This window comes from Engystomops pustulosus, chromosome 6, assembly GCF_040894005.1.
Source record: "Engystomops pustulosus chromosome 6, aEngPut4.maternal, whole genome shotgun sequence".
Classification (NCBI taxonomy): Eukaryota; Metazoa; Chordata; class Amphibia; order Anura; family Leptodactylidae; genus Engystomops; species Engystomops pustulosus.
Genome location: NC_092416.1, coordinates 12,150,214 through 12,167,540, shown reverse-complemented (window position 1 = coordinate 12,167,540; position 17,327 = coordinate 12,150,214). Strand labels below are relative to the sequence as shown.

The 17,327-nt window shown below is 47.3% G+C and overlaps 1 protein-coding gene across 4 annotated transcripts in view; it reads left to right on the top strand.

Annotated features, from left to right (window-relative positions):
• LOC140134573 (cell adhesion molecule CEACAM1-like) overlaps window positions 1-14,705 on the top strand; it is a 34,876-nt gene extending 20,171 nt beyond the window's left edge. Inside the window, exons 2-10 of one of the 4 annotated variants that reach the window (XM_072154979.1) lie at window positions 2,736-3,054; window positions 3,732-4,007; window positions 8,197-8,505; window positions 9,074-9,349; window positions 12,318-12,641; window positions 12,785-13,060; window positions 13,749-13,887; window positions 14,013-14,099; window positions 14,179-14,705. In XM_072154979.1, the coding sequence (XP_072011080.1) occupies window positions 2,859-3,054; window positions 3,732-4,007; window positions 8,197-8,505; window positions 9,074-9,349; window positions 12,318-12,641; window positions 12,785-13,060; window positions 13,749-13,795 (1,704 nt within the window). In that variant the 5' untranslated portion in view covers window positions 2,736-2,858 and the 3' untranslated portion in view covers window positions 13,796-13,887; window positions 14,013-14,099; window positions 14,179-14,705. The other 3 variants (XM_072154977.1, XM_072154980.1, XM_072154981.1) reach the window with 3 other exon arrangements.
• Window positions 14,706-17,327: the final 2,622 nt, after the last annotated feature.

Genomic DNA, 17,327 nt, shown 5'->3' with positions numbered 1-17,327 from the left:
AACTGACCACACTTTGCCCCCACATATATCATATATACCCGTCACACCACAACTGACCACACTGTGCCCCCACATATATCATATATACCCCTCACACCACAACTGACCACACTGTGCCCCCACATATATCATATATACCTCTCACACCACAACTGACCACACTGTACCCCCACATATATCATATATACCCCTCACACCACAACTGACCACACTGTGCCCCCACATATATCATATATACCCCTCACACCACAACTGACCACACTGTGCCCCCACATACATCATATATACCTCTCATACCACACATAACCACACTGTGCCCCCAAATATATCATATACACCTCTCATACCACAACTGACCACACTGTGCTCCCACATATATCATATATACCCCTCACACCACAACTGACCACACTGTAGCCCACATATATCATATATACTCCTCACACCACAACTGACCACACTGTGCCCCCACATATATCATATATACCCCTCACACCACACATAACCACACTGTGCCCCCACATATATCATATATACCTCTCACACCACACATAACCACACTGTGCCCCCACATATATCATATATACCTCTCATACCACACATAACCACACTGTGCCCCCAAATATATCATATATACCTCTCATACCACAACTGACCACACTGTGCTCCCACATATATCATATATACCCCTCACACCACAACTGACCACACTGTGCCCCCACATATATCATATATACCTCTCACACCACAACTGACCACACTGTGCCCCCACATATATCATATATACCCCTCACACCACAACTGACCACACTGTGCCCCCACATATATCATATATACCCCTCACACCACAACTGACCACACTGTACCCCCCACATATATCATATATACCCCTCACACAAGTGATCACACTGTGCCCCCACATATATCATATATACCCCTCACACCACAACTGATCACACTGTGCCCCCACATATATCATATATACCCCTCACACCTCACCTAACCACACTGTGCCCCCACATATATCATATATACCCCTAACACCACAACTGACCACACTGTGCCACCACATATATCATATATACCCCTCACACCACAACTGACCACACTGTAGCCCACATATATCATATATACCCCTCACACCACAACTGACCACACTGTGCCACCACATATATCATATATACCCCTCACACCACAACTGACCACACTGTGCCACCACATATATCATATATACCCCTCACACCACAACTGACCACACTGTAGCCCACATATATCATATATACCCCTCACACCACAACTGACCACACTGTGCCCCCACATATATCATATATACCTCTCACACCACAACTGACCACACTGTGCCCCCACATATATCATATATACCCCTCACACCACAACTGACCACACTGTAGCCCACATATATCATATATATCCCTCACACCACAACTGACCACACTGTACCCCCCACATATATCATATATACCCCTCACACCACAACTGACCACACTGTGTCCCCACATATATCATATATACCCCTCACACCACAACTGACCACACTGTAGCCCACATATATCATATATACCCCTCACAGCCTTATACTTCACCAGATTGATCACAGTGTCTGATTTAGACAGCTGATAAATATGACATTGTATAAGTCGGTCTCCATGACGCTCCACCTCATAGGAGAAGATAAAATAGTATAGTCGGTTTCTTCTAGCCATGACTCGTCACTGCACAAAATGATTAGGATGACTCATTTCACCATCATCTCCTAAACCATCTTATGGTAAACTTAATACTGTTCTTTTGCTCCCCTAGGAATCACTGATACACCTCACAGTAACCAATGTAGTCATGGTGCTGATGTGGTAAGAGTGCCCTCACAGTAGCCAATATAGTAACAGTGCACCAACAGTAGCCAATATAGTAACAGTGCACCAACAGTAGCCAATATAGTAACAGTGCACCAACAGTAGCTAATATAGGAATGGTGCCCTCACAGTAGCCAATATAGTAACTGTCACCTCACTGTAGCCAACGTAATAACTGTGCCCTCATAGTAGCCAATAGTCACAGTGCCTTCTGTAGTAAAAAGGTATGGGGCGCATTTGTAGATAATTGAGCAAAGGGCCTCAATAGTCACAGGGCCCCTCACAGAGTGAAAATCATCAAGCCCAAATAGTACTTCATGATCGCTTCTCTCAGCTGAGAGTTATTGCTGCAGAATCCACTGCCAGATATCTTCAGCTTTGTCTCCACACTGCGTCCCCGAAAATACCAGTGTCACTTAAAGCATAGTGTCACCTTGATAACTGTGCTCCTAAATAGTATATACCTCTCAGCACAAAACTGAACAAACTGTGCCCACTATATATCAGAGATTTTATATACAGTACCCAGCACTATACTATTTTACTCCTTATTCACATTATTTTTATACTGTGGCCCCATACATATTATTTTATATTTAGTGCACCCCTGTGGTTTTCTGGGTGAGGCACCTTAATAGCTATTTTATATTTAATGTGTCCCAATAAATAACTTTAGAAATGTGTTTACACATGTTTTGCCTGTTTTGAGGCCCCTCCTGGTTTAGGGCCTGGTCACAACTGTGACCCCAATAACTACACCTCTGGCCAAAGGTAATAGCCTGGTGGGCCTCACGGATCCTGTATATGATGCTGAGTAAGAAGACCCTCCATGTCTACAGTCTCCCTCACTCATCTCCACAGGTAAAGGAGACGCGGCTCTTGCTGTCCTGACTACGTCCTCCGGGGATTTCCTGGTCGGGAGAAACATCAACCTGTCCATCTCCTACACATCCAGTCAGGTTGGAATTATCACCTGGAGAAAAGATGGCGTCATACTGGTCACATGGTACAATGAGATCATCCATCAATCCTCCAGCTATGATGGAAGACTGGAGATCACCGGGAAGGGATCCCTCATCATATAGCACCCGGAGCGACAGCGGGAATTACACCGTCACTGTGACCTCAGCCGTAATCGCAGAGGGGAGCGGAACAATGGTGATCCCGGTGAAAATTTATGGTGAGTGCAAAACAGGGTGATGCTTGGGCTCCTCTGATTCTAAGAACCGGGGCAGGGGGACAGGACACCCATCTCAGGAATAAGTGGGACCCACCGGTCACGATGTTCAACGATTCATCATCCACCCAGTGAAAAGTTCAGAACTTAATGACACATCCCATTTAAAGGGAGTCTACCAGCAGGTCTCCCCATGCAGATGGAAGCCAGTGTAAGGTAATGTTCAGTAGCAGCAGGACTGTGAATGATCAATTTACATTACAGGATTGTAGCTTGTCCTCACACTGCTGTGCTCTTGGCTCTGAGGATCGACCTGCTCAACAACCCTTTCCTACTGCTACACGTGGCTGCATAACTAGTCTTGGGTTCTGAAGCAATTTATTGCAAAGAGCACAGCAGTGTGAGGACACATCCCCAGTGCACTTGGAGATTCTGAAATTCTGGAATATAAAGCCATATATCACAGTCCGGCTGTTACTAACAACATATACAAAGCTCTGATTACACATCTCTCCAGAGCAAAAATCACAGCAGTGTGAGGACACACTCCCAGTGCAGTAATCCTGGAATATAAATCCATATATCACAGCATTGGCTGCAGACTGCATGGTTACATGTTCCCTATACTGGGCCCGTCCAGTTCCATATGAATATGTGACTAATTTTATTTTCATGTTTAGACCCTGTGACTGGTGTCTCGGTATCTCAGTCTCCGGCTGCGGTGGATGAGACTTCTCCTGCTGTTAACCTGAGCTGCAGCGCCTCCAGTGGTGGGATGACCTACACATGGATGAGGGAGGGACAATCACTAGTGATCAATGGCAGCTACGTAACACTGGATGGAGGTCGGATCCTACAGATCAATCATCCGAATAGGACTTACAGCGGGGACTACTCCTGCAACGTGTCCAACCCGGTCTCCTGGGGAGTTGCATCATGGACGTTGAAAATTCCAGGTGAGAGAAGTCTGGTGGCACCATGTTTTAGCGTTTATGTGTTGGGGAGCGTCATGTCCTGGTGGTGGTGTGTAAGGGGTATTGGTCATGTGTTGGGGTTGCCATGTGGTGGTAGTTGTTTGATGGGGGCTCCATGTGCTGGCCATCGTGTTCAGGAAGTGCCATTTGCTGGTGGTCGTGTTGGGGTTTCCATGTGCCTCTTGGTCGTATGTTGGGGAACTTCATATCCTGGTGGTCGTGTGTTGGGGAGCATCATGTCCTGGTGGTGGTGTGTAAGGGGTATCTTGTGCCGGTGGTTGGTATTGGAAATGCCATGTGCCGGTGATCATGTGTTGGGGGCGCCATGTGCTGGTGGTCGTTTGCTGGGGGGCTCCATATCCTGACCATCGAGTGCCATTTGCTGGTGGTTATGTGTTGGGGAGCATCATGTCCTGGTGGTGGTGTGTTGCAAGGTATTATGTGCTGGTGGTCCTTTGTTGCAATCGCCATGTGCTAGTGGTCATATGATGGGGGTGCGCCATGTGCTGATGGTCATGTGTTGGGAGTGCCATGTGCCGGTGATCATGTGTTGGGGGCGCCATGTGCTGGTGGTCGTTTGCTGAGGGGCTCCATATCCTGACCATCGAGTGCCATTTGCTGGTGGTTATGTGTTGGGGAGCATCATGTCCTGGTGGTGGTGTGTTGCAAGGTATTATGTGCTGGTGGTCCTTTGTTGCAATCGCCATGTGCTAGTGGTCATATGATGGGGGTGCGCCATGTGCTGATGGTCATGTGTTGGGAGTGCCATGTGCCGGTGGTCATATGATGGGGGTGCGCCATGTGCTGATGGTCATGAGTTGGGGTTGCCATGTGCTGTTGGTCATGTGTTGGGAATGCTATGTGCTGGTAGTCGTTTGTTGGGGTTGCCATGTGCTGGTGGTCGTGTGTTGGGAATGCTATGTGCTGGTAGTCGTTTGTTGGGGTTTCCATGTGCTGTTGGTCATGTGTTGGGAATGCTATGTGCTGGTAGTCGTTTGTTGGGGTTGCCATGTGCTGGTGGTTGTTTAATGGACAGAGCCATGTTCTGGTGGTCATTTGTTGGGGTTACCATGTGCTGATGGTCGTGTGTTGTGTTTGGCGTGTGCTGGTGGTCATTTGTTGGGAATGCTATGTGCTGGTAGTCGTTTGTTGGGGTTGCCATGTGCTGGTGGTTGTTTAATGGACAGAGCCATGTTCTGGTGGTCATTTGTTGGGGTTGCCATGTGCTGATGGTCGTGTGTTGGGTTTGGCATGTGCTAGTTGTCATGTGTTGGGAATGCTATGTGCTGGTGGTCGTTTAATGGGCAATGCCATGTGCTGGTGGTCGTGTGTTGGGGTTGCCATGTGCTGGTGGTCGTGTGTTGGGGTTGCCATGTGCTGGTGGTCGTGTGTTGGGTTTGGCATGTGCTGGTGGTCGTGTGTTGGATGGTGCCATCTTCTGGTGGTCATGTGTTGGTGATGCCATATGCTGGTGGTCGTGTGTTGGGGTTGCCATGTGCTGGTGGTCGTGTGTTGGGGTTGCCATGTGCTGGTGGTCGTGTGTTGGGTTTGGCATGTGCTGGTGGTCATTTGTTGGTGATGCCATATGCTGGTGGTTGTGTGTTGGGTTTGGCATGTGCTGGTGGTGCCATCTTGTGGTGGTCGTGTGTTGGGTGGTGCCATCTTGTGGTGGTTATGTGTTGGTGATGCCATATGCTGGTTGTCAGGGTATCCTGCACAAAAACAATTGCTGAGGGTTGTGGAAAGTTTTGGACTGGGTACCAACAGTAAAATAGATTCTGGGGGCCCACCTACTTCTACACAGAAATATGATATTTTTAGGCCGAGTTCACTTGATAAACTAAAATTACATTTTAAAACCTATCTCCTACCTGGACACATATGTGTGTAGACCAGAAGGTAAGTATCAACATGTATTTTGCAGGTTAACACTAGTTTCTAATTCCTGAGAGCAGGCATTTAGCCCCTCCAGGCTCAGGGGCTCTGGCTCTACCATGGCCACTGTGGCCCTTGTGTCCATTCCCTGCTCCTTCTGCACGTCTTCCCTCCCACTATCTACTGACATTTTGCAGTATGATATTTACTGCTGCCACAAGATTTTCAGCACATAAAGAGAGGGTGAAGCACAGAGGAAACAATAAGGCAGACACAAATGCTGCAGGAGGCTCATGGGCTCTGGTGACGCCCCTTTTCCCACCCCGGAAGCACTTGTGCTTCATTTACATTAGGGTAGGAGTTCATTTTATAAATAAACTATATTACTATCCTTTCTAATAAACATACCCCAGCAGTGTGACTGGTTAATAAACTTTAAACTGAGCTGTAGATTTCCTTTAAGGTCCAGAATTAGGTGGTGCATCTTGTTAAATGTAATCTGTGCCTTCCCCAGCCCCCCCCCCTTTATTGTGACCTCTCATCTCCCGTCATATTGTGGTCTTTTATCCTCTGCTCATATTGTGCCCCACTCATATCCTCCACATATAGTGGCCCCTCATCTCTCCCTCACATTGTTGCCCCTGGCATCTCCCCCTCATATTATGCCCCACTCATCCCCCCCTCATATTATGCCCCTGGCATCTTCTTCTCATATTGTAGCCTCACATCTCTCCCTCACATTGTTGCCCCTGACATTTCCTTCTCATAACATGGACCCCTCTCATCTCCTCATTTTGTGGCCTCTCATCTCCCCCTCATATTGTGGCCTCTTATCCTCCACTCATATTGTGCCCAACTCATATCCTCCTCATATTGTGGTCCCTCATCTCTCCTTCACATTGTGGTCCCTCATCTCTCCTTCACATTGTAGCCTCTCATCCCCCCTCTTATTTTGTCCCCATATCTTTTCCTCACATTGTGGCCCATCACCTTCCCCTTACATTGTGGTTTCTCATCTCCTCTTTATATTGAGATCCCTCTTATCTCCCCATCATATTATGGTCCCTCCTCTCCCCCTCATATTACAGCCCTTTCATTTCCTCTATATATAGTGGCCCCTCATCTCTCTACAAATTGTGGCCCTTCTTATCTCCCCCTCATATTGTGACCCCTCCCATCTCCCCCTCATATTATGGTCCCTCCATTCCCCCTCATATTGTGGCCTCTCATCTCCTCCTCATATAGTGTCCCCTCATCTCTCCACATATTATGGCCTCTCATCTCCTCCTCATATTGTCTCCCATCATCTCCTCCTGGTGACAGCTGTGAGCTCAATAGCTACATCTATGAGTAAAAGTGATTGTCTGGTCAGTGTCACAGATCCTCTATATAATGCTGAGCAACCAATCAGCAAGAAGAACCTGCTTGTGCGACATCCCCACCAGTGGCCAATAGTCTATGGAGTGATAGCAGTCTGGCTACAGTCACGGTAGCTCAGTCCTAGTGTCCGGGCCAACAGGGTGAAGCAAGAAGGGGGGCATGATAATACGGTTCCCTCTGGGTCGCTCCCGGTGTAGGTGACGAGTCTCTGGCAGATGGTAAGAGGGAGACCTGTGATGGTAATGGATAGCCAGGGTTTCACACAGCAAACAGAGATGTTGAAAACTAACTGTTCCTTTACTAGAAGAACTCATGAAATAGTCCATTAGCAGTAGGTAACAGGGCTGGTCAGATGTCTTCTCTCTGAGGGCTAGCAGGGCTGGTCAGAGGTCTTCTCTCTAGGGAATAGCAGAGCTGTTAGTTCGCTGGATGTGGCCAGAAGATAGTCCTTTGCATAGTAGGAACAATTAGTACCTTAACCTGGACCACTGGTGAGCTAAGGTGGATCAATCTCCATGGAGCCAGTAATTAATGTGCGGTTATGTGGCTGAGGAACAACTTTGCCAGATCGGAGCTTATATTTGTAGTCTTTAGTCTGAAATGTTCCAGGGTTGCCAGCCAATCACAGCCTGCTCCACCTCAAGAAAGATACATTTTAACATAGATAAAACTATAAACTTTTCATAGATCGGAATAATGCACTGGGCAGATTGTGGAGATGCCGGTCACTATTAGTCTGTACCTGGGAAATATAAGCTATTGCCCCTAACTAGCTGGCTATCTGGGTCACGGAGCCCACTAAAGGGATCAGTCCTATTGGGACTATTTAGCAAGAATTCCAGGCTTAAATCTAATAGTGGCCCAACTCCAGGACATTACACTTGCCTACAGCGACCCCCTCACTTTTTTTTAACAGTTCTGAAAGTCCTGACTACGTCCTCCGGCCAGTTCCTGGTCGGGAAAAACATCTACTTGTCCATCACCTACACATCGAGCCAAGTGGGAATTGTCAGCTGGAAAAAAGACGGCAATTTTCTGGTCACATGGTACAAGACGATCATCGATCAATCGTCTGATTATACCGGAAGACTAGAGATTGCTGGGAACGGATCCCTCACCATATACAACAGCACCCGGAGCGACAGCGGGGATTACTCCGTCACTGTGACATCGACTGTAGATGGAGAGGGAGGAGGCGCGCTGAACGTTCCAGTGAAAATTTATGGTGAGTCCAAAAAAACTCTTCAATCGGTTGTGGCAAAAAAATGTTACCACCTATTTACAGGATGAATCCTAAATTGCTGCCTGTTGGGCAGTGACTGCTGAGACCTGACTGAGACAGGACCCCATTTACAAAATGCCAGCCGTCCTAATCCCAATTTATAATCCGTCCTGTGAATGTGAATTTAAAAGGGAGCCTGTCAGGAGGTGTAATCATTGTAGATTAGGTACTATCTCTGGAGATCAGTCGTGCCCTGGGAGTGTGTCCTCACACTGCTGTGTTGTTTTGCTCTGTGCATTGTCCTGTTCCATTGTCTTTTCATCCTGGAATATATAAATCCATATTTCACAGTCCTGCTGCTACTAACAACATACACAGCGGTCTGATAACACATCACAGGCTGCAGTCTGTAAGGTCACAGCTTCTGTGTGCTCTCTGTATAATGAAAACTTCAATGAGGCTCACTATAGGTGATGATTATTAGCTGTTGGGTCACATTAGGGGGTCATTATCAGTGGGGGCACAGAACTGGAGAGATACATGATGTCACTTATATCAATTTCCTCCTCAGACCCTGTGACTGGTGTCTCGGTATCTCAGTCCCCGGCTGCGGTGGATGAGACTTCTCCTGCTGTTAACCTGAGCTGCAGCGCCTCCAGTGGTGGGATGACCTACACATGGATGAGGGAGGGGCAATCACTAGTGATCAGTGGCAGCTACGTAACACTGGATGGAGGTCGGATCCTACAGATCAATCATCCGAACAAGGCGCACAGTGGGGACTACTCCTGCAACGTGTCCAACCCGGTCTCCTGGGGAGATGCATCATGGACACTTAGAATTAAAGGTGAGTAAAGAAGGGGGCCCCATGTGCTGGTTGTTGTGTGCTGAGGGGGCGCCATTTGCTTTTGGTTGGGGGTCTTCAACAGAGAAACAATCGCTGAGAGTTGTAAATACATTGTAGACACGTGATCTGAGGCAACTGATGCAGAACCAACCAATCCAAAATGTGTTGTGTACCCTCCTTATCATCTTTTGGGCACTTGGTCTTCCACACTATGGATCATTGTATATCTCTCTGGCACGTAAAGACCAATCTTGCCGTGCAGTTATCTGTCCCTGGTCAATCGCTGGTGACTGTTTGTAAATTAATACTTCCCATGTAAGAAATTGCTTGAACAAAAAAGTTATGTAAACTTTTTGGTAAACCACACTGTGCCCCCACATATATCATATATACCCCTCACACCACAACTGACCACACTGTGCCCCCACATATATCATATATACCCCTCACACCACAACTGACCGCACTGTGCCCCCACATATATCATATATACCCCTCACACCACAACTGACCACACTGTGCCCCCACATATATCATATATACCCCTCACACCACAACTGACCACACTGTGCCCCCACATATATCATATATACCCCTCACACCACAACTGACCACACTGTGCCCGCACATATATCATATATACCCCTCACACCACAACTGACCACAATGTACACCTATATATCATATATACCCCTCATACCACAACTGACCACACTGCGCCCCCACATATATCATATATACCCCTCACACCAAAACTGACCACACTGTGCCCCCACATATATCATATATACCCCTCACACCACAACTGACCACACTGTGCCCCCACATATATCATATATACCCCTCACACCACAACTGACCACGCTGTGCCCTCACATATATCATATATATCCCTCACACCACAACTGACCACACTGTGCCCCCCACATATATCATATATACCCCTCACACCACAACTGACCACACTGTGCCCCCACATATATCATATATACCCCTCACACCACAACTGACCACACTGTGCCCTCACATATATCATATATATCCCTCACACCACAACTGACCACACTGTGCCCCCCACATATATCATATATACCCCTCACACCACAACTGACCACACTGTACCCCCACATATATCATATATACCTCTCACACCACAACTGACCACACTGTGCCCCCACATATATCATATATACCCCTCACACCACAACTGACCACACTGTGCCCCCACATATATCATATATACCCCTCACACCACAACTGACCACACTGTGCCTCCACATATATCATATATACCCCTCACACCACAACTGACCACACTGTGCCCCCACATATATCATATATATCCCTCACACCACAACTGACCACACTGTGTCCCCCACATATATCATATATACCCCTCACACCACAACTGACCACACTGTGCCCCCCACATATATCATATATACCCCTCACACCACAACTGACCACACTGTGCCCCCACATATATCATATATACCCCTCACACCACAACTGACCACACTGTGCCCCCACATATATCATATATACCCCTCACACCACAACTGACCACACTGTGCCCCCACATATATCATATATATCCCTCACACCACAACTGACCACACTGTGCCCCCACATATATCATATATACCCCTCACACCACAACTGACCACACTGTGCCCCCACATATATCATATATACCCCTCACACCACAACTGACCACACTGTACCCCACTTATATCATATATACCCCTCACACCACAACTGACCACACTGTGCCCCCACATATATCATATATATCCCTCACACCACAACTGACCACACTGTGCCCCCACATATATCATATATACCCCTCACACCACAACTGACCACACTGTGCCCCCACATATATCATATATACCCCTCACACTACAACTGACCACACTGTGCCCCCACATATATCATATATACCCCTCACACCTCACCTAACCACACTGTTCCCCCACATATATCATATATACCCCTCACACCACAACTGGCCACACTGTGCCCCCACATATATCATATATACCCCTCACACCACAACTGACCACACTGTGCCCCCACATATATCATATATACCCCTCACACCACAACTGACCACACTGTGCCCCCACATATATCATATATACCCCTCACACCACAACTGACCACACTGTGCCCCCACATATATCATATATACCCCTCACACCACAACTGACCACACTGTGCCCCCACATATATCATATATACCCCTCACACCACAACTGACCACACTGTGCCCCCACATATATCATATATACCCCCCACACCACAACTGACCACACTGTACCCCACATATATCATATATACCCCCCACACCACAACTCACCACACTGTGCCCCCACATATATCATATATACCCCCCACACCACAACTCACCACACTGTGCCCCCTCATTTATCATATATACCTCATGCCCGGGGTTGGGGGTACAACATCAACACTTATCACCAGCATATGATAAATCCCCTGCATTACAACTTTGTCCCACACTGTGCTCCTAAATAACATATACCCCTCACAACACAAGAAAACAATCTATGCATTCAATATATCAGAAATAATGATAATAACAATAATCATTATTCATTTTAACTATTTACACATAATAAAATGCTCTAGCCCAAAATAACAAAGAAAATACTGTACAGATCCATTATATTTATTATATGTTTTCCCCCCACAAAATAATTATTTTTATACAGTACCCAGCAATACATTTTTTTTACTCATTATTCCCATTATTTTTATATAGTGGCCGCTTATAATTTATTATACATTTAGTGCAGTACTGGTTTTATGTGGAAGGCACCTGAATAGATATTTTATTGATATTGGGTCCTAAAATTAATGATCTGCTCGGCATCACTGATGATGCTGGGACTTCAGTAAGAAGACCCTGCTTGTCTACAGTCTCCCTCACTCATCTTCACAGGTCAGGACCCTGCGGCTCTGACGGTCCAGGCTACGTCCTCCGGGGATTTCCTGGTCGGAAAAGCCATCAACCTGTCCATCTCCTACACATCCAGTCAGGTTGGAATTGTCACCTGGAGTAAAGATGGCGTCTTACTGGTCACATGGTATAATGAGGTCATTGCCCAGGCCCCTGGTTATGATGGAAGACTGGAGATCACCGGGAAGGGAACCCTCATCATATACAACAGCACCTGGAGCGACAGCGGGAATTACACCGTCACTGTGACCTCAACCGTAACCGGAGAGGGAAGCAGAACAATGGTGATCCCGGTGAAAATTTATGGTGAGTCTAACAACGAAAAGTGGGGTCCCAGCTGTCAGACAATGGCCAAGGGGTTATCATCCATCCAGTGAATAGTCCATGACTTAGTGGGGGCACAGAGCGGTACAGATACATCATGTGACTTGTTACAATTTCCTCCTCAGACCCTGTGACTAATGTCTCGGTATCTCAGTCTCCGGCTGCGGTGGATGAGACTTCTCCTGCTGTTAACCTGAGCTGCAGCGCCTCCAGTGGTGGGATGACCTACACATGGATGAGGGAGGGACAATCACTGGTGATCAATGGAAAATATGTAACATCAGATGGAGGTCGGATCCTACAGATCAATTATCCTAAAAGGACTAACAGCAGGAAGTACTCCTGCAACGTGTCCAACCCGGTCTCCTGGGAGGATGCATCATGGAGGCTGAGTGTTTCATGTGAGTGAAGAAGGGGCCGCCATGCGCTGGGGGCAGGACTTGGACTTTTTGTGCCTTAGTCAGACGTGCAGGATTGCGCCTCCTCACGCATCTAAAATTCCAACAAAAAAGGCAGAGGAATCGGGGCTGAGGTCTGAGGAGAAAAACAAACTAGTGCCCCCCCCCCCCATGATTACAAGTCATTTACAATTAGCCCTACCAGCAGTAAATATAGCACCACTCAATATATATACCTGCAACTAATATATTGCACATACAAGTATATACCTGGAATGAATATACCACATATATCAATATGTACCTGTGATGAATGTACTAAACAAATAAATATACATCAGCAGTGAGCAACCACACATAAATATATAGCAGCAATAAATATAATGCACAGGTAGGTGATTTGGGGGCCAGGATGACATCCCTCAATTCGGATAGGAGGGTGGCGCCCCTGGCGATCACCTACCTTTACCTACCCCTGTCCCTGGCTGGGGGTTGTGTGCTGGGGGGGCGCCACCTGGTGGTCGGGGGTCTCCTGTATCACTAAGGGTTGTGGATACATTGTAGATTTTACTTCCTTTCTTCACAGGGGGCCCAAACTGATCCCACATCACCTGTGTTTCTCTCCCCACCTTCCCCCCACAATACTTATGTTTCGGGACCCGCTAAATATGAAATTTCGGTCTTGGTCCAGGTCCCGAGTCTGAACATCCACTCCCATGGGTAACCGCGTGCCCCTGAGCCTGAGGCTGCACTACTGGGACATACTGAGGGCAGAATGCTGCTCCAGTGATTATTACCAAAACTAAGCATGGATCCAAACATCTTGTACAGTAAGTACATGCACCGGATAGTAGCCCGGACCTGTCAGTACTGCCGCCTCAGGCTTTGGGCCTATAATTCACATGATCACATCACAGTCCACATCTGCGTCTCGACTTCTGTCTTCTCTCTGCAGATCATAACAATGCCAGATCGCTGAGTGGGGGCGCTATAGTTGGAACTATAATTGTCGCTGTATGTGGAGTGATATTACTCATCTAAGGTAGGTCACCAAGGGTTCAGGGCTCATGGTTTTCCTCCTGAGAACCCATTGATGTGACAACTTACCTTGTGTTTTGCAGGATTGTGGAGGTAACACCATGAAACCTACTGACGACCCCCTCAGAGCCACCCAAACCATACACAACCCTCATTCTCCTCTACAGAGCTGGGACATTGCCATATCATGCACAGGATAAGCCCCGCCCCCGAGGATCTGTGACTACTCCTCCACTGATCCATCCACCACTGGTTGTAGCGTGATGGGATTATGTGAACATGGATCTGAGGTTCCCCAACTTGTAGCACGGTGGCCATGTCACGTGATATGGTGGCCCCAGGGATGTGCCATGTAGACATCATGGACCACGGGGCAGAATTTTTTGGAATTTATTTTTGTGGCCATTACTCTAATGTAACATTGTCTTCCCCCATTTACAAATATAAGGATTTCTTACCGCACGTTTTCCTGGTGTCCGCCCCTGCGCTGCTTCTATATATGTGTAGGGAAGGGATACGCCGACCATAGAGGGCCCTCGAAGAGGTGGGGCACAACCTTGGCTGTTATAGCCCTTCTCCATGTAGTTGTTAAGAATGATAAGTGCACATTATACTTACCAATGTCTTATTAGTATAAACCGGAGCATTGAAATCCCACCCCCGAGGACCCCCACGATCGGCCCAGGAGCACCTGCTTTCCCTATTAGGAAGGACAAGATGGATTTTCTGATGGAACATGGAGGTGGTGCTCCTGAAAATGGGCTTCTGTCTCCATAGGGAACACCCAGCACTGACATGCCAGGATTTTCAACAAACTGGGTTTGTAATAGACACAACAGGGAAAGGGGCAAATCCCACATGGAAGCCCCTGGGGGTGGGTGCAGGGACATATCCTCACACTGCTGTGCTCTTAGCTCTATATACTGAACTGTTTCTCAGCCCCCTCCACTGATTGCTTCAGTATTCAGCCAGAAGCCTTCTACAGCTTTTACTCAGAGCATAGCTGAGGAACTGTGGAGCAGCTTAGTTCAGAGAGCTAAGAGCACAGCAGTGTGAGGACATCCACCCCAATGCAAGGATCCTGGAATTTAAAATGTTTTTAGTAGTAATACTGGAACACTGATCTGATTACACATCTCTTCAGGGACAATACCCAACACTGGCTGCAGAGAGCACAGAGCACAGCAGTGTGAGGTCTGATTACACATCTCTCCAGGGACAATACATAACACTGGCTGCAGAGAGCACAGAGCACAGCAGTGTAAGGTATGATTACACATCTCTCCGGGGACAATACATAACACTGGCTGCAGAGAGAACAGAGCACAGCAGTGTGAGGTCTGATTACACATCTCTTCAGGGACAATACATAACACTGGCTGCAGAGAGCACAGCAGTGTGAGGACAAACCCCAGTGCACTTGGAGAAGCTACAATCCTGGAATATAAATCAGTTTATCACAGTCCTGCTGCTGCTGCTACTAACAACATCACACACAATGATATGATTATAGACCTCTTCAGGGACAATACCTAATATTGCCTGCAGAGAGCACAGGGCACAGCAGTGTGAGGACATACCCCAATGTACTTGGTTAAGCTACAATCCTGGAATGTAGATCCATAAATCACAGTATATGTTGCAGTATTACACTAGTATTAGGTTACTGTTTCTCCATCGCTGCTCAGGTTCTTTATAAATTTTGGATGGAGCCGCAGAAAGTGATATAACCCCGAGGCTACGGCTCCATCCAGGACTTTCGTTGCTTTGGATCGGTTGCCAGGCAACATCCCCGTGCCATCCAGGAAATGTAGTGATTTATCTCGCTGTAGATTCGTTGCTTTGATTCGGTTTCTCCCCTCATCTTCCTTGCACGACACGACGCTCTCTGGTGAGCATGAATAAATGATTCGGAGGCGAGCAGCCATAGAGGGATGTCAGCATGGAGAGCGCCGGCCTCTGATGTCCTCCTGTCATCCCCAGCTTCCCTCTACTACCAGGGAGATCACACAGGCCAAATACACATCACCACACTGTGCACCGCCACCGGAGGAGGATAGAAACTGCACAACATACACTGAGAGGTGTCCACCAGGGGGCAGGAGCACCAGAAACTAATATCCATAGCAGCTATCAACATTACATTTCAGTGTAGTAATAGGTTGTGGCCTGTAGGTGGCAGTGTCATATACAGAAGCAATGAGTATACAGTGTAGTAATGGGTTCTGGCTTGTAGGTGGCAGTGTCATATACAGAAGCAATGAGTATACAGTGTAGTGATGGGTTCTGGCCTGTAGGTGGCAGTGTCATATCCAGAAGCAATGAGTATACAGTGTAGTAATATATTCTGGCCTGTAGGTGGCAGTGTCATATACAGAAGCAATGAGTATACAGTGTAGTGATAGGTTCTGGCCTGTAGGTGGCAGTGTCATATACATAAGCAATGAGTATACAGTGTAGTAATATATTCTGGCCTGTAGGTGGCAGTGTCATATCCAGAAGCAATGAGTATACAGTGTAGTAATAGGTTGTGGCCTGTAGGTGGCAGTGTCATATACAGAAGCAATGAGTATACAGTGTAGTAATAGGTTGTGGCCTGTAGGTGGCAGTGTCATATACAGAAGCAATGAGTATACAGTGTAGTAATAGGTTGTGGCCTGTAGGTGGCAGTGTCATATACAGAAGCAATGAGTATACAGTGTAGTGATAGGTCCTGGCCTGTAGGTGGCAGTGTCATATCCAGGAGCTCTGTGTATACAGTGTAGTGCTAGGTCCTGGCCTGTAGGTGGCAGTGCCATATCCAGGAGCTCTGTGTATACAGTGTAGTGCTAGGTCCTGGCCTGTAGGTGGCAGTGCCATATCCAGGAGCTCTGTGTATACAGTGTAGTAATGGGTTCTGGCCTGTAGGTGGCAGTGTCATATCCAGGAGCCCTGTGTATACAGTGTAGTGCTAGGTCCTGGCCTGTAGGTGGCAGTGTCATATCCAGGAGCTCTGTGTGTACAGTGTAGTAATGGGTTCTGGCCTGTAGGAGGCAGTGTCATATCCAGAAGCAATGAGTATACAGTGTAGTGCTAGGTCCTGGCCTGTAGGTGGCAGTGTCATATCCAGGAGCTCTGTGTATACAGTGTAGTAATGGGTTCTGGCCTGTAGGTGGCAGTGTCATATCCAGGAGCTCTGTGTATACAGTGTAGTGCTAGGTCCTGGCCTGTAGGTGGCAGTGCCATATCCAGG